The sequence below is a fragment of the Amblyomma americanum genome, chromosome 8 (genome assembly GCF_052857255.1).
Source record: "Amblyomma americanum isolate KBUSLIRL-KWMA chromosome 8, ASM5285725v1, whole genome shotgun sequence".
NCBI lineage: Eukaryota > Metazoa > Arthropoda > Arachnida > Ixodida > Ixodidae > Amblyomma > Amblyomma americanum.
The window spans coordinates 28304617-28331844 of record NC_135504.1 but is presented as its reverse complement, the minus strand read 5'-3'; the positions used below and the strand labels follow the sequence as shown (position 1 = coordinate 28331844).

At 48.0% G+C, this 27228-nt stretch overlaps 1 protein-coding gene across 1 annotated transcript in view; it reads right to left on the bottom strand.

Moving 5' to 3' along the window:
- Window positions 1-26356, bottom strand: part of sdk (sidekick cell adhesion molecule) — a 70342-nt gene extending 43986 nt beyond the window's left edge. Inside the window, exons 1-11 of the mRNA XM_077634288.1 lie at window positions 25698-26356; window positions 19480-19749; window positions 16481-16647; window positions 15806-15929; window positions 15292-15400; window positions 11749-11954; window positions 10725-11000; window positions 7555-7674; window positions 6980-7135; window positions 6025-6128; window positions 38-209 (exon numbers count right to left, since the gene is read on the bottom strand). Of these exons, the coding sequence (XP_077490414.1) occupies window positions 38-209; window positions 6025-6128; window positions 6980-7135; window positions 7555-7674; window positions 10725-11000; window positions 11749-11954; window positions 15292-15400; window positions 15806-15929; window positions 16481-16647; window positions 19480-19749; window positions 25698-25821 (1828 nt within the window). The 5' untranslated portion in view covers window positions 25822-26356. The remainder of the gene's footprint in view (window positions 1-37; window positions 210-6024; window positions 6129-6979; window positions 7136-7554; window positions 7675-10724; window positions 11001-11748; window positions 11955-15291; window positions 15401-15805; window positions 15930-16480; window positions 16648-19479; window positions 19750-25697) is intronic.
- Window positions 26357-27228: the final 872 nt, after the last annotated feature.

The window sequence follows — 27228 nt, the reverse complement described above, 5'->3', positions numbered from 1 at the left end:
AAGACACTGAAAAGCCACCACAGTCCTGTGCACTCACCAATAACTTCGAGCTTAGCTGAGCGGGTGTCATTTCCCCCTGGCGATGTGACAACACAGGTGTAGGTGCCAATATCGGTGTTGCGTGCTTGGTCAATGCGCAGGGTACCATCAGGTGCCAGGCGCACTCTGGATGACGAACCAACTGGCTCTTCGTCAAAGTACCAGCTCACCTGCAAGAAAAAATTAGAGGCCACGTAATTGCATTGCATGTGCAGAACGTGACAACATTACAGTCTGAAGTCCCTTTGGCCTGCTTCTCCTCTTTAATGATGCTCGCCACATATGCTAAGCCTTTGCAGCCACCGGTGCTCCATCTTCAGTGACACACTTCCATGGGGTGTCCTCGATTTCGCTGCATTTTCTGAACCAGGTCAGGTGGTGCAGCGCTCTCGCACTCGATTTGTTAGTACAGTCAAACCTGGATATAACGAAATTGAAAAAAGTTCGCAATTTTTCGTTATATCCAGGTTTTCGTTACATGCAGTTTTGGGTTAAGACTGGTAAGGATTATGCCAAAACGAAATAAAAATTCGACAGATATCAATTCAAGTGAACTCGCCATTCAAAGAATTTATTTAATAGAGAAAAACTGCGTAATTTTCGCTTGCTGTTTTTGCCCGATCGAAGCCACTACTCGGCGCTCCAAGGAAACTAAGGCATCCATGGCTGCTTCATCGTCCTGCGAGCCGACGAAATGGCGCAGAACGTCCACCGCGTCCATCAGTTCCCTCGCGGTGGGAACAGCACAAAACGTATCAGGCTCTGACGAACCGTCACCTTCAAGGCTATCTTTAACGGTTTCGACAAGTGCCGCATCAGTCATCTCTTCCGTAGCCACGGCGCCGTTGTCCACGAACAAAAAGTTGCACAGCTCGACACCGTCGGGCACCCCACCGTTCATGCGTAGTTCATCCCACGCTTCTGCGACCTCGGGTGGGCTTGAAGGTTCGTCTTCAGTGACTGTAGCTTGAATGGCCTTATTTACCTGAGCCTTGGCGAAGCAATTGGTGATCACTTGTGATCCGACCTCTTGCCACGACGCAGCAAGCATTTCGATTGCTTGGTAGATATCCACTTTTGTTGGCCATTCAAGGCGGATGTCCAGGAGCATCTTCTGTATCAATCGACGCCGGTAACAGCATTTAAAGCTGTTAATAACCCATTTGTCTAAGGGCTGTACCAGAGAAGTGCAGTTAGGTGGCAAATGCTGCAGCTCGACCTTAGAAAGCTGTAGGCCTTCCACATGGTGCGCGGAGCAGTTGTCAAGCAGCAAACAAATGCTGCGAACTTGTCGCTTGACATCTTGGTTGAGCTCCTTCAGCCAGTCGTAAAAAATTGCCCGCGACATCCAAGCTTTGGAGTTTGCCACATATTTTACTGGCATCCGCCCTGTTCCTTTAAAACATCCGGATCGGGCATTGCGGAAAATAACAAACAGGATTCGCTTGTCGCTGGCATCAGTGTTGGCGCAAAGCAAAACCGTCACGCGGAGTTTAATTTGCTTTCCACCGCGGCAGTCTTCTCCTTTCAGTGAGAACGTGCGGCTCGGTAACATTTAAAAAAACAGGGCCGTCTCATCAGCATTATAAATGTCGGCAGCTTCATAGTGGCTGAAAATGCCGGGAAGCTTCTTGGCCACCCACGAGGCAGCAGCATCGCTGTCTGCGGAGGCAGACTCGCCAGATACCACTTTTCCGACGACACCGTGCCGGCTTTTAAATCCTTGTAGCCAGCTGTTACTCGCTTTGAAGTCGTCGTGGCCCAGGATACAAGCAAAATCTATGGCTTTCTGCTGCAAAATCGCGCCACTTATGGGCACGTTTTGTGCTCGTCTGTCCAAAAACCATGCAAACACGGCGTTGTCCACATCAGCATACGTCGACGTCTTCAGTCTTTTCTTCTGGGCGCTAGTGCCCGACTCCATCGCACTGCGGATGCTTTGTTCTGCAGCAAGAATGGTTGACAGGGAGCTGGCTGGTATATTGAAGCGGGCAGCGACATCCTTCTTTTTTTCGCCGGCGGTAACCGCATTCAAAATCGAGAGCTTATCTTCAAGCAACAAAACTTTGCGTTTCCTCACAGCAGAACTCATCGTAACGAACCGACACCGTAAACACACACCAACACACACACGTCAACACGCTGACGAAGAAGGCTTACCATAACTGCGCCGCAACACCACGAAAAATTTGTCATAGTAGTGCCACCTAGTGTCAAGCTACAAAATGAAAGCTTAAAAGTTGCTACGCTTGCCACGGAGCGGCGATAGCGGCGCTCAACATCATCATCATCACTGAGGTCTGCTTGTTTGCTGCGATTGCAAGTGTTCTGCTCGCGGTCTACTTTACCTTTTAATATAAAAACTTACTTAAACAATATTCATTAAAGTTGCGCACTGCCCGGTCAAATTTCGGGCAAAACATTACAAGATACAGCTCGATGATCAGAGCCACGGATTCGTTACATCAAGGTCAACTGCCGCAACGAGTTCGTTACATGGAGGTCGCCTATACATGGGCTTCAATGGGGGATGTGCTGGGGAATTGAAAAATTTCGTAAAATCCAGGAATTCGTTACATAGAGGTTCGTTACATAGAGGTTCAACTGTACAGTCGAACCTCGTTATAACGAACACTGATATAGCGAATTATCGGTTATAGCGAACTAATTACGAATTTTGGTTGGTCATGCTTCATTTCAGTGACATTTATTCTTTTATAACGAAACCGAAAACGCGAGATCCGCCGCGATATCGGCTGTAACGAAGAAATATTTGGTTTACACGAGGCTCAGAACTTGAAAGTAGCATAAAAAAAAACAAAAACCAAAATGAAAATCGAAGGCCGATACACAGCTGAATTTTTTTTTTTTATCGTTTGAAAAAGTTTTGCCGTCTGGCACAAAAATCGCGTTTGGATAGTCGCGCCACCTGTGAACAGAGCGCGAAAACTCTGAAAGCTCATGACATGACAGAGGGCCGAAAGGCGGCGCCACTTGTCCAGCGGTAAAGAAAGGCAAGCGCAGCAACATTGGCAACTTTGAGGCCGGCGTTCTGACATCAGCACAGCGGCCAGTCTTGTTGTTGCAGCGCTCGAAATGGCATCGAAGAGGAAAGCGATCTCGCTCCAGACAAAGCTGCAGATACTGAGAGCTGTGGACAGTGGCCGCAAGAAAAAGGATATTGCTTCGGAATTCGGCGTTCCTCCAAGTACGTTATCCACCATTTTGGCCACTAGAAAGAAGATTGAGGGCAACACCGAGGACGCCATAAAAGCCGACCGTAAACGAGTTAGGCCTTGCCATCACCCGGACGTGGAAGCGGCTTTGCTTTCTTGGTTTAAAGATGTGAGGGCGCGAAATTTGCCGGTGTCGGAAGCACTTCTTCAACGGAAGGCCCACAGCCTGGCCTGCGTACTGGGGCATGACGATTTCTGTGCAAGCAGCGGTTGGCTGCAACGTTTCAAAGATAGGCACGAGATCGCGTGCCACACTTTGTCTGGCGAAGGGTCCGCTGTCGACATGGAGACATGTCAAACGTGGCTGGAGAATTTTCGTCCTCTGCTCCAGGAGTACGACGAGTGCGACGTATACAACGTCGACGAAACCGGCGTGTTTTTCAAGTTGTTGCCAGAGCGGTCACTGGCGATGAAGAACGAGACCTGCCATGGGGGCAAGAAAAACAAAGACCGGGTGACTGTCGTCGTTGCCGTGAACATGGACGGCTCCGACAAAAGACGGCTCACCGTCATCGGCAAGTCGGCACATCCGAGGTGCCTGAAAGGCGTCCGGAATTTGCAGGTTCAATACACGTCGAACAAAAAAGCGTGGATGACGACCAAGCTTTTCGAGGACTGGCTGAGAGCGTTCGACCAGGACATGGAGAGGCAGCACAGGAAGGTCCTGTTGCTTTTGGACAACTGTTCGGTGCATAAAGTTTCGATCGTGCTGAAGGCAGTTCGCTTGCAGTTTTTGCCACCGAACGCAACTTCTGCTTTGCAGCCTTTAGACAAAGGCATTATTCGTTCGCTTAAGTGCAATTATAGGAAGCGTTTGGTGACGCAACTGGTGTTTGACATCGATCGACATAGATCGACAACAATAAACATCAAGACGACACTCGAAATGTTGTACGGGTCGTGGACTGAGGTGAGGCAGTCGACAATAAGGAACTGTTTCGCGGATGCCGGTTTTGTTATGCCTGCCGACGAAGAAGAAGTGCAGCCCGAAGACCAGGCAGAGCTGGACAGAACTTGGGATCGGCTGGCAGTCCCAGGCGTCGAATTCGACGATTTCGTTTCGGCCGATGAGAACTTGGCCGTGGCGCCCGAGCTGACGGATCAAGAAATTGTGGATCGCGTTTTGTTGCCCGAGGATGACAGCAGCAGCGACAGCGGTGAGAGTGAACGGGATGAACCAACGATGAGCAGTGCGGATGCCGCGGACATGGCCAGGAGGCTGAAAGGATATTTGGAAAAACTCCCGACGACGAAAACTGCTGACGTAGAAAAGGCCCTCTTGAGCATGGACAATGTAGAAAACTTCATTCTGCGCAGCGCTGTGAAAAGCCACCAGACGAAGATAACATCTTTCTTCAAATGAACGAATGCAAACCTGTTTGGCTGATCCCGGGCTGGCGTTGCATATGTCTCCTCGCCCAACGCCGCCTCTCCTCCTTCTCTTCTCGCCCAACGCCCCCTCTCCTCCTCCTCCTCTTCTCTCAAAGCTGCTTTGGCAGCCTTTTTTTTTTCAACGGTCCCTCTCGGGGCCACCAATCGCGCTTCGGCAGAGCACGCAGGCACGATGGTTCCCGCTGTGTCTCACTCGAGTTCCTCTCTCTACACCAAGTCGCCTATGCGCAGACACATGGTGCAGTCGTTTCGCGCCACGCACTTTCACGTGCGCGGCGACGTAAGAACAGTCGTGTCAACCTTCCCATATTCCGGCCTATTTTGATTGAATGCCACAAGGAGACAGGTAAGGATTACCACGTTTGTAGTGGGTTCAAAGCCAAGTATATAATGCATTTTAGTGTCTAGAATATTTGCGCGAGCCAAATTACGAATTTGTCACAGCCGATATTTATGTCTACTGTTACAACGAATATCGGATATAACGAACTGATTTACGGTCCCGATGCTACTTCGTTATAACGAGGTTCGACTGTACAGCCAGCACCACCTGCACTTCGGCAGTCGATTTGACTTCATGCTGCGAAAGTTCATCTGCACTTCTGCACTAGCCTCCTGTAGTAGTGCAAGTAGTGCGAGGTGCTTGGCACACTCTGTAGCAGAAGTCTCCACGGCCAACACCGTTGAGATGGCCACATACCCACACTAGACGCAGCATCTGCACCGTGCCCTCACCAAACAGGTGAAATGGCATTGCATGTGCGTGTGCATGGCGGTCGACCCACGCCACTTTGCACAACGCAACAGAAAGGGCAGTGCAAAATTCATCACTTTTCGAATTAACAAATTTTATGGCCGCTCCATGAGATGCACCACTTCGAACAAATCCACAGCATTCAATACAACTAGCGCAATCCCATGCATATATGTCAAACCATGCGACAAACACATGGCAGACTTAAAATTTCTGCACTTTTGCACTCGATTTAGCCACTGCACCAGGAGCAGTGGTGTTAGGCTACACTCGCGCTGCATGAACTGGCACCGCACTTGCATGGCACTTTTGTGCACTAGTGCAGAAAGTGCAGCCAAATTGAGGAGACCTGTGGTCGCCTTCTCCGCTTATGGGAATTTTCCACTAGGGTAGACACACGCCACGTTGATTCTGGCTCCGTTCCAGCCTGATATGCTAAGCTATCAGACACATCTGCACAAAATGAAGCGGAGTTGCTAACTGCAAATGGTATGATGGCTCTCTCACTTTAGTGGATCGTTCCACAACATGAAGCCGTGATCAAAAGTCACCTCGGTGTTCTTTAAAGAATGCCACATCGTCGCATCGAGACCTTCAGCTCACCTGATAGGGAACACTCGGGTCATGAGAGATGCGGCACTGCAGCTCAGCCGTTGACCCCAAGATGACTCGCGTGTCTACAGGAGGCTTCACGATCTGGGTACGCACTGCAGCGGCAGGAGACAGAAAAAATTCTTTTATTTCTCTTTAGTGCACTAGGGGTTTTACTGTGCTAGCAGTAAAAAACCCAATTGCAGATTTTGCCAACGTCTGTCAGTGCAAAGCCTCTGGCAGGTGGCCCATCTGACCACCATGTTATGGCCAACCTGCCAGCAAGATTTATGGCCCACTATGCAAAACACTTTGTGACAAGACACTCTTTGAAACAACGGCTGGCTTTGGAAAAACATTTGAACTGCGTTTGATTATTGGCATGTACAACCGGTACTGTAATACCAATCAAGGATTACACAAAGCAAAATTAAAGTCTGCACCGCACATACAGAACTCGAGTGACAAAAGCCACTCCTTGATCACAGGGTCCTACACGCAGCTTTGCCAATCGTAATATATGACCTCTTGAGAAGCACATGCACGACCAAAAAAAACTGGCGGTGGTTTAGCTCTGGTTAAACCTGGAGTGACGCAATAGCTACAGCTGGTCGAGTGGAACTTGCTCAGTTAACTGCAAAGTCAGTCTATCGCCGCTCCGTTTCCCTGGGCGTTCCTTCTTCATCTTCGTCCCACTTGACACAGCGCATGCCCACAACTGTGGCAGCTCGGTTTCGCCGGTGCGCCGCGCTGCCGGCAGCAGCAGCTGCTCCGCATCACGTGGCTGGTCACGTGACAAACCACATGATCAGCCACGGCGCCGCACCGCCAGCAGCTGCTCCGCACCACGTGACCAACCACGTGACAGCGTGGCGGCGCAGCCACGCTGAAGGCTCGAAATGCTGCCGTATGTAGCTATCGCTACAAAACTCTCTTCAAGAAATATGGGCAGCAAGGCAGGACGTACCCAGCACAGTGAGGTAGGCCTCTGCGCTGGTGGAGCCAGCAGAGTTGGCACGGGTGCAGCTGTACTTGCCTCCGTCGGCCAGCACCACAGATGCAATCACCAGCGTGCCACTCTCCAGGATTTGGCTGCGGCCCTCATTGTGCACCGGCACCACATCTGGGACCAGGAGAGGAGCACGCACTACTGAATCACAGAAGGCTACTTCCACAACTTGACAACACAGCCCAGTTTCAATCTCCTGGACATCTCAGAGCTACCCGCACAATTCCGGAGCTGCACATGGAATGCAGCCCCAGTTTCCCCCTGTCACTAGACACAAAATAGGTGAGAGTGTTCAATGCAACTAATCACGATGAAATATCACAACAGGCTTGGATAGTCGGTCGTACCATCAAGCCCACTACATCAGAAAGTGGGGCACAATCACACCCTCACCAACGCTCACTTAGAAGCCGTTTTGCAAAGATTTTACTCCAACGCATTAGTCTACTTCCGATTCAGAAAGCTCTCGGCACACTACTGGCAGTAACAATAGCATCACAATGATATTGGTGACAAGAGGTGATGCAACAAACCATTGTACGTCCAGCTGGTGTTGGGAAGTGGTGCCCCCACAACTGCACACAGCAGCTGGGCATCCATTCCGTCCAGAACAGTGACATTCTCGGGGGCTCGCAAGAAGTTCGGCGGAGAGACTGCACACACAAAGGAATCAAGGAGTGAGCAGCAGGCATATAGGTACACTGCAGCAGCACAGTCGTGAACTGCAAGTGGCAAACGACATCGGCCCAGTTGCTGTGATGACTGCGTGTGCTGTCCAGATGCAGAGAGAACTAAGCGGAAAACAAGAGCCGTGGACAAACTGCATCCAAGCACTGCATAGGTGACCCAGGAAGAAATGCAACATGCAGCGAACATGTACATTTCTAAGAGCCAACAGCTGTCATGCTGCTACACATTAGGCATGCACAAATATTTGAGAATGTTTCGAATACTGACCTAAATGTAAGAGACTCTATTTAGGAAGGTCTTGAAGGGACCAGAAAATTTGTTTGTCTTATCGGAAGTTTGTTAACAGAAGTGCAGTATAGCACTGCTGTTAGTGTTTATCGAACTACCATTCACCAGAACGATCGACCTGTCGAACAGCGCCGTGCCCCTGCGAGTGGCGCTTCTCTTAACGCCGTTGCCACAGTCGTACATCCGACTCGTCTCTGCGGCCTTGGGAACCTGCTTGCTGGCTGCACTAACGTCCTAAAACCACGTGACGAGGTGAACGTGGGTGCGTGAGGACAGCCTTCGGTCTCTCCTACTGATTTTCCACACAACACAGCTGCCATGAGGAAAAGCCAGCTTTCAATGCACAGCTTGCCTAGCGGTGACCCTCGCCAGGTGTGCTTTGCTCACTTTGGTGTCGAAGGTGCTGCAGAAACCAACTGTACCTTAATTTTAATGAGCTTACTCTATTTATAGTGTACTGGTATTAAGATCAGACCTCTTATCATATGCAGTGGCTAGTTTCAAGCAATGGCAGCTACGATTCTGATGCGAGCAGGCTAGGCCTAGCAACACGTGAGTGGTGCTCTGCCAAAACGCCGCCGGGAATGTCGCTGCAGTGCATTCTTTTCTAGTTTACACATCAGCTTGTCTACAGCCACCTTTTTTATATATACGTAGAACTATTGATATATCAAGCTATTTTGCGATCCCCTTCTAATTCAATATATCCGGGATCAACTGCATGAAAACAATGAATAAAATATCCGTTCAGAGAGAGGTTAATTGCAAATATGGAGATAATTTACTGTACTATGCATAAAGTGAGCTAAAGACTGAGGCCATGAAACAAGCTCACATTATCCTACTAGAAAGCAGCATTGGTCTAGTACTCTTACAGCGATTGCTATTTATGTGCGTTTTTGCTTCTCATTTTTGCTTTTCATCTTGCTCCGAGCATTTTGAAGGTTACCAGCAGGGTAGCGTGCGACTCTGTCTTACCTTGCTCCTGCCGCAACATAGCTGTTACCACATGCCACAGGCAACATGCGCAGTGCCAATATTTGGCCATCTCTGCACTTCAATAATGTATGTAGCAACGTCACATGAGTCGAAAATGTGGCCCTGAAGTCAACAAGCGGGTGCACTCCATGCTTATGCACCTATTAGTCTGTGGGAGGCAACGCGTGACATGTGACATGCGCGTGATGCCGAGATCTGGCAAGAGCAAGAAAGCTTCCCCCAAGAATGCACGCACCCGCAAGGCAGCACTTTGACGCGAAAATGCGTGGAAGCTAGTTTGAAGGGCGCACTTTCTTGTATGAAAACGTTTTATTTAGTTTTTCTTTCCTCGACAGAGCCAATGGATATCCCATAAGTATCATTGGTGGGTTCGCCACCGTTTGCAGTCGCTGCGAAAGTTCATCTTAAGCAGAATTTTTTTGCACTGAGTCCTATAACGTACCTAACGTACCAACGAAATGTTGTCACATTCTTCATCCCATCCGAGAATTCATCTTAGCTGAGGTCGTCTTAACGGAAACCTACTGTAGTACTCAATTTGATTTGGGCTTCGAAGCAAGTACTAGCAATATTCAGAATCCTCAAATATTTTCTGAGATTATTAAAGTCTCAGAATGCAGGAAAATATGCCGTTAATTATGATACAGGAAATCAACCATGAAATAAAATCTGCGACTAATTATGACTCTGCGGCGATCCCTCAAACATCCCAAAAATAAACTTCTGTAGAAAAGGTCACTTCAAATTTTCAAGCTGCCGGAAAAAGCAGCAGACGGTAAATTGTGTGCACTGCAACACTTCTGCTTGATCACACCGCTGTATGTCAGCATGACAAAGCCCAGATGCGAAAGCAAACACACTGCAGAAGGAAATGCACTGCAAGTGGGATTCGGAAGGAACCTAAACAGAAAGATAAAAACGCCGAAAAAGACACGAATGCTGAACTACCAACATGTCCAACGCAAGCACTGCGTCAGTGTTGGCTTTCATGGTTGCCGGAAAACAAATTCAAAGCCGCAAGTATGCCACTGCTTACACTCTTCAACAGATAAAATAAGATTAGAGGAGAAGCGCTTAATGTAGGTAACGCGGGATAAAATCTGAAAGGCAAAGCATTGTCACACAGTGCCACCACCCCATGGCACAAACATGCAAGCACTTGGCACATAAGAAACAGCGCTGAACACTGTCACAAATGACGCTGTACCATCCGTGTAGACATAACAAAGGTGTGCAATAAATAGCAGGAAGCACGCCGATAGAAATCTGCCATGCACACACTGCATGCATTCAGGAGCTGTACTACACTGCACTAGGCAAGCTTTAGTGACTTAGAAAAGCATGAGAGAGCAAAAATGCTCCGTTCTTCACAGGCTAACATCGCCGTGACACTGCAACCCCCCATCTCGAAGATCGTGGAATAGTTACCTCTAGATACTCAATAAATTGAAACTGCGATTACTCACCAAACCTGACATGAGATATTCAAAAATTGAATCAAACTGTTTTCCTGGTTACTTACAGCGAAAATGTATTCACATGCCCCTAATTTTCAGATAAACAAGAAAGCAGAGCGGGATGCTGGCATACGATGAGGAAAGGTAAAAACAGATGAGCACTAGCGGCAGCACTTGGACACAGAAGCCCTTGAGGCAAAAGCTTCACCACAGTTTTAACAGCCCCACCAATTGCTCATGAATGCTTAGTCGAATGAGTGGTCACTCACTTTTGACGTGAAGCCAGGTAGAAGCGCGCGCTTCACCCAGCGGGTTCTCCGCCACACACTGGTACACCCCGGCATCTTCCATAGCCAGGGCTCCAATTTCGAGGCTGCCGCCGTCGCCAACGTGGAAGTGCCCTGTGCTCTGGTCCACTGGCCGCGCATCCAGGAGCCAGTGCACCTGGGGCTCTGGGTGGCCCTCAGCCACGCAGGGAAGCCGCACCTGCTGCCCCAGTTCCACTGCCGTCTCCTCATTCACCCTCTGGCTCAGGGAGGGCAGCACTGCGCACACAACACACACATTGGCGCCATACCAGGAACACAGGTGAGCAAAATACTGAGTTCCCTGGCGAGCGTTCCTAGTTTCCTTGCGCACGCAAATCCATGCATGCCCAAAACTCCGCTTTTCCTTAACCAACATTAATCTACTCTCCGTTCCACACATCAGCTGCAAAGCTATGAAAGGTACGGAAACAGTCCACACGGAAAAATAAAGAAAGCCGTGTTACTCCGCGCTTGATCCGTGGCCAACGGGTCTAAGTCACGAGAAAGCGACAGCGTGTTGTCAGCAATAAGAGTGCATTTAATCAAGCTCATGACAAATGTGTCATGTAATAAGCCAGCAGGCAAAGCATTTACTGTGTTTCGCTCATCACAAGGAACGCACTACTTTTTGGTCGCGGATGCAGGCAGCGCAAACAAGAACGCTAGCTTTCACAGCATTGCACCTGATGTATGAAACGGACTATAGGACTGACAATTGCACTGCAATTGGTCATAAAAGGCAGTTCCGCTGTACAGCTAGCCACTATTTATTGATTTAGGGCATTTCCTGAAAGTCTGCGCATCCACATGTATGTCAGGCACGAATAGACAGAAGCGAAGACATGTGGGGTTTCTCGAGGTTGAGAACCCTGCACTACCCCCATGAAACCCTGAATGACTTCCTCCTATATCACCCACACGATGATCCCCCAAATTACAAGCATCTGCAACCTAATGCCCAGACACAATACACGGGGCCCCTCACCTGACACAGTGACATTGGCATGGGCCACGACAGCAGAGGAGTCCTCAGGGGCATGTCGAAAGGTGACCTGGCAGGAGTAGCGGCCAGTGTGCCCGGGCCCCAGGCGCAGCAGGGTCAGGGTGCGGTTCCAGTGGGTGAGAACGTGTGGCAGCTCACCCAGGGCCCTACCATCCTTCAGCCACTCAATCTGCACCTGGTCCAGAGGCCTACAGGAAGAATAAGGGGAAGAACGGGGGTCCCATTCATGAGATGCCCTGCCATGGCACAGCAGTTTGGGGAGAAGCGGGTGAACCTCATATACAGCCGCTGAGACACAGCGCCAAAATTTACACACAATCTTGGTCTTTACTTCAAGGGTGACTAAAGTGGCACAGAGCAGCAATTTTTCCATAATTTTATTTATTTATTTATTTATTTATTTATTTGTACATACTGCAGCCCTATTGGGCTGTTGCAGGGGTGGGTGTAAACAAAACAACGTAGAGAAACAAGGAGCACAACAATGGCGAACAGTACAGACATGGTGAGTAGAGAAAAAAAAACATATGCAAGAAAAGGCAATACTATTCAATAGCCTTTAATAACAGTTTTAAGGGAAGAGAGCACATACAACCAGGTAAAGAATTCCAGCATTCGATTACACGCGGAAAGAAACTGTACTTAAAAGTGTTCGTACGGGAAAAATAAGGAGTGATATTTAGGGTGTGGTGACTTCTAGTTTTAGATGGTATAGCTGGGATTAGATAATCATTTGAAGAGGTCCGGCAAGAAGAGTTAACAATACAATGCAGAAATTTTAAAGACTCAGCCCTTCGTCGAGCTGAGAGCAGTTGCAGGCCCAGTGATGAAAGTGCTGTGGAAGGTGAGAAATCCCTATCAAACCTGTGGTATATATAAAGCGAATGGCTTTTTTCTGGACTGCCTCGATTTGGTTAATTTCGCGTTGTTTATGTGGGTTCCAGGCAGGTGAGGTGTATTCAAGTAGCGGACAGATTAGCGACTTGTACATTAGTAGTTTAGTATCTCTAGGAGCAGCTTTTATTGCGCGACGCAGGTATCCTAACTTTTTAAGTGCCTTTGAGGTTATTAAATCTACATGTTTGGACCATGACATGTTCGATGTAAAAAAAAGACCAAGATATTTGTATTGATTCACGCTCTGGATAGGGGTATTATTTGTTTTGTAAGTAAATACGGAAGGTGCTGTTCTGTTAGTGAAAGTCATAACAACGGTTTTGCGGATGTTAATCGTCATTTGCCATGTGTCGCACCAAGATCTCATATCATGTTTTTTTTTTCTTTTTGCCCACTGACATGACATCCTCACCAGGCACCATTTCCACACAGGTATGCGCGCATTCAAAGTTTCAAAATAGCTGCTGAATACTGTTTGCTGTTTGATCCCCAAATTCACAGAGAATATTTACTATTCAAAGTTTTAAAACCTTCTAAGCATTCGAAACTTGCGATTTGCCTGTCCATAGAAACTCGCCGCCAAGCGTCACATTTCAGAATGGCACTCACTAATTCGCATTTTTCATGAGATGCGGTGCCCTCAGCTAATTCGTCCGCTAACGAGAAAAGTGGCCGAAAACAAAATGCACGTGGGCAGTGCCAGGCACGATCTGGCAGCACGATCTGGCACCGCGAGGTGCCAACTTCCCCTGCGAAGTGGCAATTGTGTGCCTTGATAGCTGCCACCATCTGTCACTTGCGCCTGATGCTAACATAAATTGCGCATCTGCAGTAGAAGCTGGTGGTTTTTCAACCGGTGGCGCTCAAGGAGGAGAGGCACACATGCATAAAGTGGCCATGTGTAAAAGGTGGATTCAATTTCTACTGCATCTTGCAAACAGGGCGACTCAAGGGTTAGAGAAAAAGTTAAAAATTCACTCATTCGAAGCGTAGAGACAGTAGCATGATGCAGTTTTCTCAGAAATACGCAAAAAAAAAGATGGGATTTCTTTTAATAACGAAAAATTTTATTGTTCCATTTGTCACCAAGAGGTGGCGCTGTAGCGCCTCAGTACAAACTACACAATTGAAAGGCTTAAGCGTACCCTTTCGGTGGCAAATGTAACTGTTCTTGCAATAAAATTGTTCATTATATTATAAACCTGTCCCCCATTACATTTTCTTCGACTTTTGATCACCCTGTAAAACCAATGCACCGAGGCGCTGCAGCAAGCTCACAAGTCAGACAATTAACTGCAGCACCCCACAATACGCCAGCGAGTCTTTCCACAACATAGCTGACAGCTGACTGAGAATACATAGCCGAACGAGGCAAACGGGCTCCAGTGCCCCCATTGTTTTTTTATTATGACAAGAGATAGTGTGCGCATGAAAAATGGGTTTGCAGAGGATAACTAAGTGGGCAAAGCTGCAAAACACAGTGTTTTGCAATAGCCCCTTTCATCCTGCAATTTCCACCGATTATAATCTGTAATCCACATCTTATAGGCCACAGGTGTCCCAAGAAACAAAGTGTATGACAGAAGCAAGAGCCTCAAGGCCAGACCACACAACTGCATTGCACAAGTAATGGTCCACAAGCTGTGCACTGCAGCATTGTTAAAGCCCTAGCTAAATAGGGGGGCAAGGTGGGCCAGTTTAACGCTGTCCTGCGTCCGCAAAAATGACGTCATCAACCACAACCTGAAAACCTTCACAATGGCTTGAGCAGCAGCAGCAGCACCTTCTACTGCAAGGGCGCAACTCCTTCACCACTTTGCTGAGCCACTTTCATTCCCCTCAAGACGGGAGTTTCGAAACTGCGGCACGGGTGGCCCAGGCTCGTGCGGGCCACGGGGTCAGCAAAATTGAAAAGGTGCAACCTCTTTCGCAGACTTTTGTACAATGACGTTAACAAACTTAAGGCCTTAAGTCTTTTCTGCCATTTCTTGTGTGCTTGTGGCACGGGTATAAGTTGCTCGAAGCAGATCATTTCACTCTAAAGCTAATCATTTCTAACTGAATTTGGGCATTTTTTGGGGGCGTGCATCTAAATGCCCTTTTCTTGCAAGCACGTCCGACATGGGAAGTAAGTTAATCACACAGCGTTCTTCAGCACCTCAGCCGGCCTTTTGAAAGCCATTGTAGGGTAGCATGCTGGGCGTCGCCTAGTTAACCCTCCCTGCCTTTCCCTTCATCTTTCTCTCTCTCTCTTTGAAAGCCACTGGGGTTCCCCAAGGGTAAAAAAAAAGATTGAGAACCTCTGCAACAGACCGTAGGGGCATACAAAAGATGGCGGTAAGATTTGTGCAATACATTTGTTTCCTTTCATTGCTGCATTTAATGAAAAAATGTCTATAATACTTTTATTCATAGTCAAACTATTAAAAACTATTTGGTTTGGTTTGCAGCCAATTTTTACTGTTCACATTCAGTTTGTAACCAGAAACTTCACATCTTTACAGCTGTACATTTCACCTCGAAACCACTCCATGTGCAATGCAAACATTGCATTTTCCACTTGGAAAGGCTGCTTAAACAGCAACCATTAAAGCTATCTCCAAAGCCAGTCCCAGAAGGCCTTCTTACCTGCCAGAGGCAATGCACTCGAGAGTGCTGTCATAGCCATTGCCAAGGTTGTTGAACTCTCGATCTGATGGCGGAACAACAATGGAGAGTTCTGCCTGGTCTTCTTCACCTGGAGACAAGACAATGCAGTTAAGCAACACACAAAACAGCACCTGCACTTCCCACAAACACGCCTGATAGATGACGACATGACAATGTACAGCCCAACGTTAATGACGTGACTTGCTACAGCCCCAATGCGACACTCCCTCTACTGCTCGTTCAAGCAGAGGGGCCTGCGTCACATCAGCAGAGAAGCTGAGCAGATGACGTAACTGCAAATGGCAAAAGTTCTCTGTGTACATGCCCGCAATCTTTTCCGTTCTACCAATGCGGTCATTTGTGGGGGACGCTGCTGTGATATTACTAAAAGTTACAGAGGTTTCCTACCACGAGATAAAGATTTGGGCAGTGCAAGCGTATCAGGGTCGGGAGCTCTGTTCAAAAGCCAGGAAAGCAGAGAGCTCAGTATTACTGTCATCGACGGTCAGCTCCACCACTGGTCCCAAGAGGTTGTCTCCCGTGTGCGGATTGGTCAGTTCCACCCGGTACTGGCCGGCATCCTTGGGGCTCACGTCAAGAATGACCAGGCGGTTATCCTGGCAACAGAAAGAGGTTAAGCCCGTTAAGCAAAGACTCCAAGTGTATCACTCGAACGCACGAATACCGACGCTGACCACACTCGTCACTGAACTGACACTGCTCGAAGTTCCCCAGGAGTGACTTTATGTTAGGCACACGAGGCATGGTTAATGGTTCTGCTTTAAACTGAGGAATAGGGCAGTCCTCTCAGCAGTAATGACAGGTCAACACAGACAACAATGTCTAAGTTGTAACTAATGCAAAGCAGCATCAAACTAGGCATCACTGCAGTTTAGGTAGCTGTAAAAATTCTATCTCAATTAGCTAGCCAGCTTGAGAAACTACAGTATGACTCAGGTTTCAGCAACCTCTCAGTGAATTTATTCATACACTGCAATCTGAATAAGAATGATCAAATGTTCAGTGAAAAAAAAAATATCTCCATATTGGTAGATGCAAGTAAATTTACTCAATGTTTTTGTACTTCAGCTACACACCAATTTCATCTTTTTAGCCGGAAAACCAAGCAGTGAAGGAAGTTCAGCGACAAGTGAACATCAAACCATACCTGTGTTTGTGCAAAGTTTCTGCTGTCCAAGCTTCTGCCGTCCAGCCGTGTCCAGACCGCAGTCGCTGGCGGAACACTGTCAACAAGCGGCGGTGCCAAGACCACATCACCACCCTTGCGAGCATTCACAGGAACTGTTTCAGGGACTTCTTCAGCTCGTGTTAGGTCTGCGCAAGAATATGAAGGAATGGCCGTCAAAAAATGAACGCATGACAGGAAATGTATCTGGGGTGGAACTGTCTCAGCACCCATGTATACCAAGCTGTTTTCCCTTCAACAAACTGCGTCCCATACCCGAGCATCCAAGACAGCTTCCAGGTATGGGCATCAAATGATGCAACATCAGCCATGTCGGCTGCCACTGCTCCACAGCCCACCACTTACAACCCTCCTTTCACATGCTACTTGCACTGTATGCATAACCAGGTTCAGAACTTGCACACAGGTATAGCTTAATTGAGTGAGTGCAAGAAATGACCAACAAAAATTATTCAGGCTGAAGTCTCACAGCCAAAGGCTAACAATCATAATCACAGAAGAAGAGGCAAAGAAAAAATGCCTCCAAAAGCACTGCCTTGCAGCATTTACGTGAAATTAACACCACCATGGCACACACCGCTAAGAAGCTAGATGCATACTGCACAGAGAGGCCACATGAAAAAGTGGCAGTAAAAGTTTAGTTTTGAACATTCATATAAGATGAACAGAACACACAAGATAAGGATAGAGGCGACAGACAACAGGACCAAGAAAAGAAGACCAGGCCAAGAACTCTGTTAAGACGAATTCTCAGATAAGACTAACAAAGTGAGACTATTTAATTCATTTTCCATAGGAATGAATGTAAAAACGAATCTAAACTGTTTCATGTGTACTTTGGTTAAGACCAACTTTCGCAGTGACCATGAACCAGAGTGACCTCGCACAATGGTGCTCTGTGCTCTGATGACACACGCTAGGAAGGTCTATTCCCTGGGGAACGGTGCTTCCTGACCTGGCGGAGTGATGCAGCTGACAGGCCGTGGCCATGGTAGTTGCGTGACGTCTGAAAGAATCTAACCAACAGCCATCTCTGAGCCGAGATACACACGAGCATGCGATAGAGGAGGGCGCGAGTATGAAAATGTCGCCAGAGAGAGCTCGCCAACTTCCGCGCACAATTGTGGCGTCTCTGCTGCATGTAGAAGTGTACTATTTGGCTCAGGTGTTCGTGACGACACAATGTAGTGATTGAGAAAGTGCATCTCTGCAGAAGGTGTTACAGAACCCCTACAAATCATTTCTCGCTTTCAGCCCATTATCTCTTTGATGAAAACTTTCTCACTTCAGTCAGTGCCTCCCCAAGTTATAATACAACTTTCGTAACCTATGCGAGCCACATCTAGTGCCACCTGTGCGTGCATCATCCCATTTATTTATTCAACTTCACGAGCATCCAGTGTTTGCATAGCTTATTATGCGTCTGTTGCCTTAAGATCTGCGCACGCTGCAAATCCATTCAGAGAGAAACTACATAACAAAGAGTGCAGTGGAGAGCGGGGAGAAGCGCTGACCTGTACCTGAAATCGCCTTTTCTTTTTTTTTGCCAGCGAGGGCTGCAAGTTGCAGAGATCGACTTATACACTGCAATTTACAGTAATCAAGACTAAGGAAATATGTCGGTTAACAGTGTGATGTGCCAGAAACAAACTTCGCAAGACAAAAATAGAATAGCATTTCTTTTGGTGTTTTAACTGCTTGGATCTGCTATCAATAAAGGAAGCCCATCGTCCGAGTAATGCCAATTTCTGAGCAGTGGTTCAAGATCTTAGCAGTCAGTACTGCGGCGAAGTCAACCATGGGGTTTAGAGAAATGTTCACATAAATTCTACACCACTGTATGCACATTGAGTCCGAGCCCTCACGCCTTCCTTGGTCAGAAGCGCTGAGCATGAACCTGTTCCCTCTCAACTTCACTTGACGAACACATGCATACCTGTGTATCCGATTCAACGTCATTGTCTGTCAGAGAAAGAACCATTCATTTTCCTCCAATGGGCCGGCATGGTATGCACCCCCACCAAGCACCAGTCTTAAGATCCATCCTTCCACTCTATGACAGAAGTTACTGGCCCCTTAGAGTACAAAAAAAATTGCTCAAAATTACTACGTCTGTGTGACGTGATGCTCCGTGACAGCAGTTTGTGCAATCATCTTCGTTGTGCCTCAGCTACTGCGGCATGGAAGCGAGGTTGTCTCGCTCTGTCGGTTTTGCCACAGCATTTTACGTGCCACTATGCACTGAAGATTTCACGAGTCCAAGTAGCGGCAGACTGCACAAATGTTAATTAGCTCTGCTGCACACAGAGGGCACCACCAATCCAAACTTATCGCTCAGCCAGCCTAGCGGTGCAGCGCTACTCATCTTTATTCTTCTCCTTCCCTCACACTCCTTCGTTTTCCTACGCCAATGCCGCCAATGCTGCAGAACCGGAAAATGTGCCCTAAAGTGCTGTTACAGTCAAAGATATCTGTGCTTGCACCTTCTTGAAAGAAATGCAATCTAAACTTTGGGAGAACCTGTCTGGATAGGTGTCTGGTCTGTATGTGTCCTTTGCCTTGACGTGTGTGGAGCTATGGAAATCACGGAAACGCATTGACTATAGTCGGATACAAGTAAAGAACACAATGGCAAATGCCCCTCTAAGGAGGACCTCCACGCAACAGCACTGACCTTTTGCCATGACGTCACAGTTAGTTGCCATGCGCCTCTTAGTGTGGCATCGCAGGTGGCTGGCAGCTACAAAGCGATTGACTGCGGTGCCGCAACAATGAGCTGACGCTAGTATTGTTTGGAATGTCTCCTCTGAGGGGCAATTTACCCACACTCTTGAGCAGTATTTAACAACAACACACCACCAAGTCCAGTGAGTCACAAAAGAGGTGGTCCAACTGACCACTCTCAAACAGCCTGGGTGGTGCTGCACGGATGAGCCTAGTTCAAAAAGAGGTACACTCACGTGCCACCCGTAGCCGGGCCTTGGCGCTGAGCAGCGCGCCAGCTGCATTCTCGGCCAGGCACTGGTAGGACCCTGCTTGGGAGTGGCTAATACTGCTCAGCACGTGCACCAGGCGCTGTGTGGTCCAGTTGGTCAGGGGCTCCCCGTCCTTGAGCAGCTGCAGGCGTGGGGCAGGCGCCCCCACCGCCTCGCAGCGGAGCGCCCGCCGCTCGCCCAACCCCGCATACCCGCCCGCGGGCTCCACGAGGAAGCGAGGTGACAGCTGGTGCTCTGTAAAGACAAATTAAAAAAAAAAAGAAAGTGTCAACACTTTGAATCTTACAAGGGGGTGGAAAGAACATGTTTCAAAAGATGTCACTTGGATGACTTTGGTTGGTTAAGACGAGGCATGTGAAACTTCTTTAGACAATGACTCATCCATTAATTTGGGTGGCTCACGCAGCAGCGCATAACAAGAGCCACAGCCTTTGCTTCCTCCCTTTTTTTTCTCACTTGGCTGCTAATGGAGCAACTGTTCGACAGGTGCATCATGCACCGGCTGTGAGACTGTCGATGATTTCACCCGAACAAAATGCATTCTGTAGCCAAAAGATTCAATGGGCAGCTCAGCTGGGCCCGTATCCTAACTTGCGTTCTTTTCAAAAACGTCCCTTTTGGTGACGCCTGGTTGGATGGAAGGGATGCAAGTTGGGATACAGGCACAAGAGTGGATTGGGCTGCAACTTTTTCTTCTGTTGTAAAAGAAAAGAAAAACCACTGATACGTATGTCTTTTTTTTTTTGCCATGCAGAGAACGCTTTGCACCAGGAAGACAACTAGAATGTCTAGTAAAGCACCTTGACAAGGGCCCAGACGTGTCACAAGTGCCAACTTTTGATTGAACATCGCAGGACCACTTCACATGCAACATTCGCAACTGAGCCGCCGTGGTGGCTGAGTGGTTATGGCGCTCGGCTGCTGAACCGAAAGACACGGGTTCGATCCCGGCCGCGGCGGTCGAACTTCGATGGAGGCGAAATTCTAGACGCCCGTGTGCTGTGCGATGTCAGTGCACGTAAAAGAACCCCAGGTGGTCGAAATTTCTGGAGACCTTCACTACGGCGTCCCTCATAGCCTGAGTCGCTTTGGGACATTAAACCCCCATAAACCAAACCAAACATTCGCAACTGAAAAACTAGGGCACTGATATCACCCATGGTTTTCTGGAAAGCACTCTTACATGCAGTGTGTATTCAGATACTCCCACAGTTGCTTGGCAGTACAGTAGTTTGGGGAATTCCCCAGGTGATGTGTGGTGTGCTGGTGCTTCGGCTTTTAGTGCGACAGCAAGGTTTCACTAGCAGTCCTGAAAAAGGCGAGGTGTGTCTTAAGCCTCTCAGATACCTACAGAAATAAAGTAAATATTGCCGCAACTGGGTTTCGTACCCGAGGCGTCACAAACAGATCAGCTTCACTGGCCGCTGCACGAGAGCACTATGCTACCTTCGCAGTCGATCACGCCTCGTGTTAAACTACTACACTGTGCATCACAAGTCGTCGTCTTCATCAACTTCCATTTATGTGTAAAAGCCACAAAAGGAAAGGAAACGGGCATAACTGGCTCCCTGGGTCAGTGGACACTTCAATAGTGCCTTGAGCTACATGGCAGTAGTGACAGAGATGTGCGCTGCTTGCACTTGTGTTGACAACGTTTGGCAGAAACACTGCACTGGACCAATAGGCTACCGATGTTCACTGGATGCATTGGCATTAACGACATTGCAGACTCCATTGATTCTGAGGAAAGGAAAGGTGCATAACTGGTTCCCTGGGTCAGTGGACACCTCGGTGGCACTTTCAGGTACATGACCGTGGTGCCCACCTGCGAAAACCTGCTTTCGCACAATATTTCGCTCTTAGCAAATGCTAAGCCACCAGCAATTTTAGCGCGAAAGCGTTACTTCCCGGGGTCAGAACCAACCACGAAACTTGTGGCGTCCCTGGCCATGAAGGTGCAGAAATAAAATAAATATTGCCTCGACTGGGCTTCGAACCCGCGGCGGCGCGAACAGATCAGTCTCGCTGACCACTGCACAAGAGCACTATGCTATCACCACAGCCCATGACGCCTCGTGTTCAACTGCGACACAGTCTCACACTGTGCATTGCATGTCGTTGTCTTCACCAACTTCCACGTGTACACTAAAGTCACAAAAAAAAAAGGAAACGTGCCTGACTGGCTCCCACGGCCGGTGGACACCTATGATCCGTCTATCCACACTTGCACTTCCTCAGGAGGATACATCCTTATGCCATTTCAGCATATCTCAGCCAAGAGGGAAAACATGCTTTAACCATGCACCAATACACCCGTCATAACAATTACTTGTTTTGCGCCACAAAGCCTGGAATGTGAACGAGGAGTCAAGGGATCGTCTTGACCACACATGGACTGCAGTGATCACGCTGCAGTGACCACCTGTCAGTTTCGTTGCAGACTCTCCTGTAATGTGGCAAAAGTGGTTCTGCTACCTGAGCTGAGTCATTACCTTAATATTTAGCCAGAAAGCCAATACATAGCTCTCACAGTTTCCTTGAAAAATGCATCTTACAAGGCCTTATAACAAAAGGCAGTTCAGTCACGTCACATGATGTCTCATCTGTGTTGAACCTTAATTGCGAAAGACAGTTCACTATGATTAAAAACCATACTGTTGACAGAGAAGTGCCTGACAATCCTTAGTGGGTTGTCTCCTCTAGAGAAACCACTTTCGGCACAATGGAAACTTTCGGACCATTTTACCAATGAAGGTATGCAATTCTGCAGCACAGCACACACACCAAAGTTTTTTGCAGCAATGTGGCGAATATTTTTTTGTTACCCCTTAATAGAATTTGTGCACCATTAACATGTGTGCACTGCATCCCTACCTCACAAGTTTGCGAGGCACCAAGATGATCAGACATGCACCGGTAACAAGTTCGCGAGCACAGGCAGAACACAGAAAAATGGGGAACAATGAAATGGCGGAATAGACACACACCGTATACAGCCCACAGCATTCGCAAACTGTGACAAAACCACACGGCTTCACTACACCCTACTGGGGGAGGGGGCACTGCAGTGCAGAGAGCACACTACGCATATTTTACTTCACTGTACCACTTCCTTTCTTGAGTTGTCCCACTCCTACGTACTCCTACTATGCTCTTCTCAAAAGTTAGTAGGCTTTAAAGACAAGCTGAAGTTTTCTTATATCGACAAATTACCCCATTCTAATGACAAAGACACTAAGTTCACTGAGAACAGGGTTTTTTTAAAGTAGAAAAGGCCAAACAGCGAAGTACAGATGTCACCACCAGTGGCTGAGTTCACAAGCAGACTGCGTGTGTCAAGGCAGTTTTTTTTGGCGCAGATCCCTGGATATTATGCTCCCATTCACTTCCAAATGGAGATCACTGAGCCCTTTTCAGTGTAGGCGTCATGACCTTGAACCAAGCGGCGAGAAAGTTTTTAAATTCAATTTTCTAAGCAATAAACATGCCTTCTGCTGGCAGACAACATCTCCAGAAAGATAGTAGGATCAATTTTTACTAAGAGCAAATATTGGATGGAGCTGTCCTCAAGGTCCTCCAAAGGCACCTGCGTCCACTCAGAGCCGGCTGTCAGATAAGGTGCACACGCCAAAGAAGATAGCGTAGAGCTCTAGAGCAACATTTACAGCACTGCAACTTATCGTCTCAAGCAAAAGGAACACAAGAGATGGAGCAATGTTTCAGTGTCTGCGCTCTTCCGTGCACCCACTGCAGTGTGAATTCAATTTCAAGCACTGCTTAACATTAACCCGGCATGGAAAATGCCCACTCCGTCATATCTGTGACAAACTCTGGATATAGCAAGAATTCGAATTAGATAACGTCATAATAACAACGGTTCTTTCTGTGTCACGCACAACAGTTAAGACCTATCCGTGCTCACAGCATGATACTGGCAATTCCAAGATGTGCAGAGCTTCGATATTGCAAAGATCAATTCCTCCTCTGTGAAAGCACTCAGCCCATGAGATTACCAAAGAGTTGTGGCCACGAGGGCAATAATTTTGCCCAAGCTCTAGAAAGCCATGCGGTCTACGATCTTTTCGCTTTAATAAAACACCACCGTGGTCAGTGTTTGAAACTGTGACCCAAAGAAATCACCAAGAAAATTAAACAGGTCCCAATGTGAAATGCGAGCAAGCGTATTTATGCCCATTTATGCACTGCACTTAACCACCACCCTGTGGCTGGCAACAGTGGACTCAAAACTAAAACAGTGCACTTTCACCGATACGTAATGGTAGCAGTCATTGTCCTCAAACATTTCTACTGCTGCTTGAGTAAAAAGTGTCAGCAGTATCACAAGGAGTTTTCCGACAAAAGTATAATTTGGAAACACGAATCCATTGAACACCCACAACCATCACTATGAAAATAAAAAACTGTGGCATAGCTTCCCTAAAGATGGTTCAGTAATATGACAGTCCACAGTAGGTGTCTTCATTCTACACGCTAGCTTCTTATAACATCACTTTTGCAATTATTATTCAGCGAAACCACCCCATCGAACTGTTGCTAGCAGCTAATGCACCAGGCAGAAGCCTAGATCTAAAAGTGTGCATCAGCAGCAAAGATGTGCCAGTTTATGCACCAATTATGTAGCATGCACCATGGTTGGCCTTCATCACACAAGGTGCAATCTACTCTGGAAATTGACCTCCTTGAAAGCAACAACTGAAAGTATGCTTTGCCTAGAGAAAAAGATGGAAGTTCTGCCCAACAATCCTAGTTAATTATAAGCTCACTAAAAGAACCTGAAAAACCTGCTTTGCTTTTTAACAGCGCAAACAGTGGACCCGGATGGTGCATAACCTTTTGGCAAAAACAGCGCTCACACAGGACAGAGCAAAAGTAGGGACACAACACGACGCTATCTTAATGCCGCATGACGTGAAATGCCATAACTGTATGGTTTGACTGTGTAGCGCTGTTTTTTGCAAATTGTTTGTTCTGACACTCAAAAAAGTGGAAAATTGGTTTTGAGGAAAGGGAATGGTGCAGTAACTGGTCCAACCTAGGAACTTGGGGTCAGTAGCCGAGCCCCTAACCACTGAGCCACCGCAGTGGGTAGCTGACTTTTTCTTTGCTGCCCCTAAGTTCTCTTTCATTAGCCCCTCAGCAACACTAGATATTGGCCGTGTTGGGAAGCCTGCTGCTCCAGCCGACAATTCTAAATTACGGACACCACAACACGACATGTTGTATCCCTACTTCTGTTCTGCCCTGTGTGAGCGCAGTTATCCCCGAATTTTTTTTTTCTATCTGTTCTTTTTGCCTTGTTAAATTTCATAATTTCGTTATTATTAATATTGCGGTATGTATTTCTTTTTCGTGATCTTCGAGCCAAACAAGTCATTCTTCTGCAGTTTTACACCAATTTTCTTCGTACCTTCCCAATTCTCTGGAGGCTTTATATTTATAGCACGCAAAGTTGCTACCTTGTTTTTATACAATGTCACACACACACAGCAAAAAAAGAAACAAACGATAAAGTAGCACTGTCAGATATCTCAGTTGACCCGTTTCTGCTCTGCTATATCGAAATATGCGGCAAATATGAAAATGCAGCAGTCTACCTAGCTAAAGCGAGGAGCCGGCCTCATTTAAAAATGTTCGGTCGCCAAAAGCTAAAGATCCGAGTTCGGTCAAGCATACTACCGCCGCAACTTGAACAATGCGACTTCCCGCTTCAGCGAACAGACCTGGGCGAACATCCCCTTCCGCGAGCCGCACGCGACTTGTATTTCTTCTCCCACTGCTTCGGATAACCCGAAATTTCGACTTCCGTGCGCGGAATCGCAGGCGCTCGCCTGGTGCACAACTCATCGAAGCCAGGGGCACCCCCGCTCCCTAACTCCGCGCTCCACCTACCAAAAATAGCCGTCGCCCGCATGAATGCCGGCAGCGAAACTGCTCCAGATGGTCAGATCGCACGAAATAAAAACTATAGTCCTTCGTGGAGCGGCTATTGTTTCTGTTCTGCGATACTTTCACCTCTACCATGTGCTCGCCGTGGCAGCGTATCCGATCCACTGTAGACAGATGTGCAGGCCCCTCTTCCAGATAAACACCGATCGGCATTGCTATTAAACGGTTCTTACGAGAGGTTTACGTTGAAGCAAGAAACGCCCAAGTTCACTTACCACTTTGCGAAACAGCACTCCGCAGTGTGAAGCATAACAACGTGCATAGGAAGACAGCGCGGAGGTCGTTGGAGATCATGGTAGGGGTTATGTTGCCGCCCCGTTTCAAAGCCAGTGCTTGCATCACAACGGCTCGAGCTGTCCGTCAACATGCGTGGACTTCAACGTCCGTCGTTTGTGCTTGAGCACACCCGTCCACACTTTCATCCAAGGCGAAGCCGTTGAGAAACATCACAACACAGCGGTCCCGAAGAGGAGTCGATATGCAATCGCGAGTCGGCAAAGCGTTCACGACGTCTCGCATGCCCGTCTTGCACTCGTGGAGCGACACTTCCACACTTGCACGACCCGCAATCAGACGCCACATCGACGTCGTGAAAGGCGGCAGCGCATCGGGCCACTAGTCGGGAACACCATTGTTATTGCACTCGAGTGTGCCGCCATGTTGCAAAACTCTCCCAAAACTTTTCAGCCGATCAGTAGCGAAGTTCTTCGCCCCACCCACAAACTGGCACGGCACTTCACAAGACGCGCAGGCACAGCCTGGGGGTATCACTCGTGCTCGCACGTGAAGAGTTGGTTCCTGTTCGGTATCTCGCAGGGTCGCCGTATCCCACCTTGACAACGGGCATTTGTAGCGCGTAACGTAGGCAACAAACAGAGCAACGACGACGCGTAAGGAGCACGTGACCAAGTGGCTCGCTCCCGTACACTCTCTAGAGTCACTTACAGCTGTCGCAAAAAACTTTTGTGACGTTGCGCTCGCAACGTTACGCGTGTTCGAAGCCGCAGGCCGTGGAGGTGCAACCAACTAATCGAACGCACCCAGCGCCAGATCACGTGACGCGCGCGTTGAGGCCGACAACCTGCAGGACCAGTAGCAGACGGAAATGGTCGCCGCATTGCGGTGGCGAGGCGGCTAAAGTTCAGAAAACAATAAAAGAATTGCCTCTTTAAATTCCAGCCGGCTGAGTAGCGGCGGCGGACAAACCAGTCAGCCGAAACGCCGTGCGCGTGCAGTCGTACAACCCACATATCGCAGCGACCGGAAGCACTTCGCGTGCCACAAACCGCGACGCGGTAGACCAATTCCGGGCATCGCGCATTTCTGCTACTGGTGTGAGTCAGAGTCGCGTCCTACTAGCTAGTACGAGCAGTGTGTGAGTGTGCAGTGCATTGCTTTAAAAGGCTCAACTCCGTTCTGCGCCGTGGTCAGTACTGTTTACAGGCCGTGACGCGCGCATCGCTGCATATATAGAAAGGCGCGCACGATCGAACCGGCATGCAGAATCAACAAGCACGTACATTTTGCATGAGTAAGAAACTTAAATAACAAACGTCTATGCCACATCCAGGCTGCAACCGGTAGCTGTTTTTTAACTACGCCTCTGCTTTTCCTGGGTCGCGCCCACGGCGCAGCGCTATATAGTCAAAAAAAGCAATCGGGAACAATTTAGCTAGGGAATCTCAAATGGATGCAAATTGAACAAATTAACCAGCCAAATGAATCCAGTGGAATCAATTGAACAGC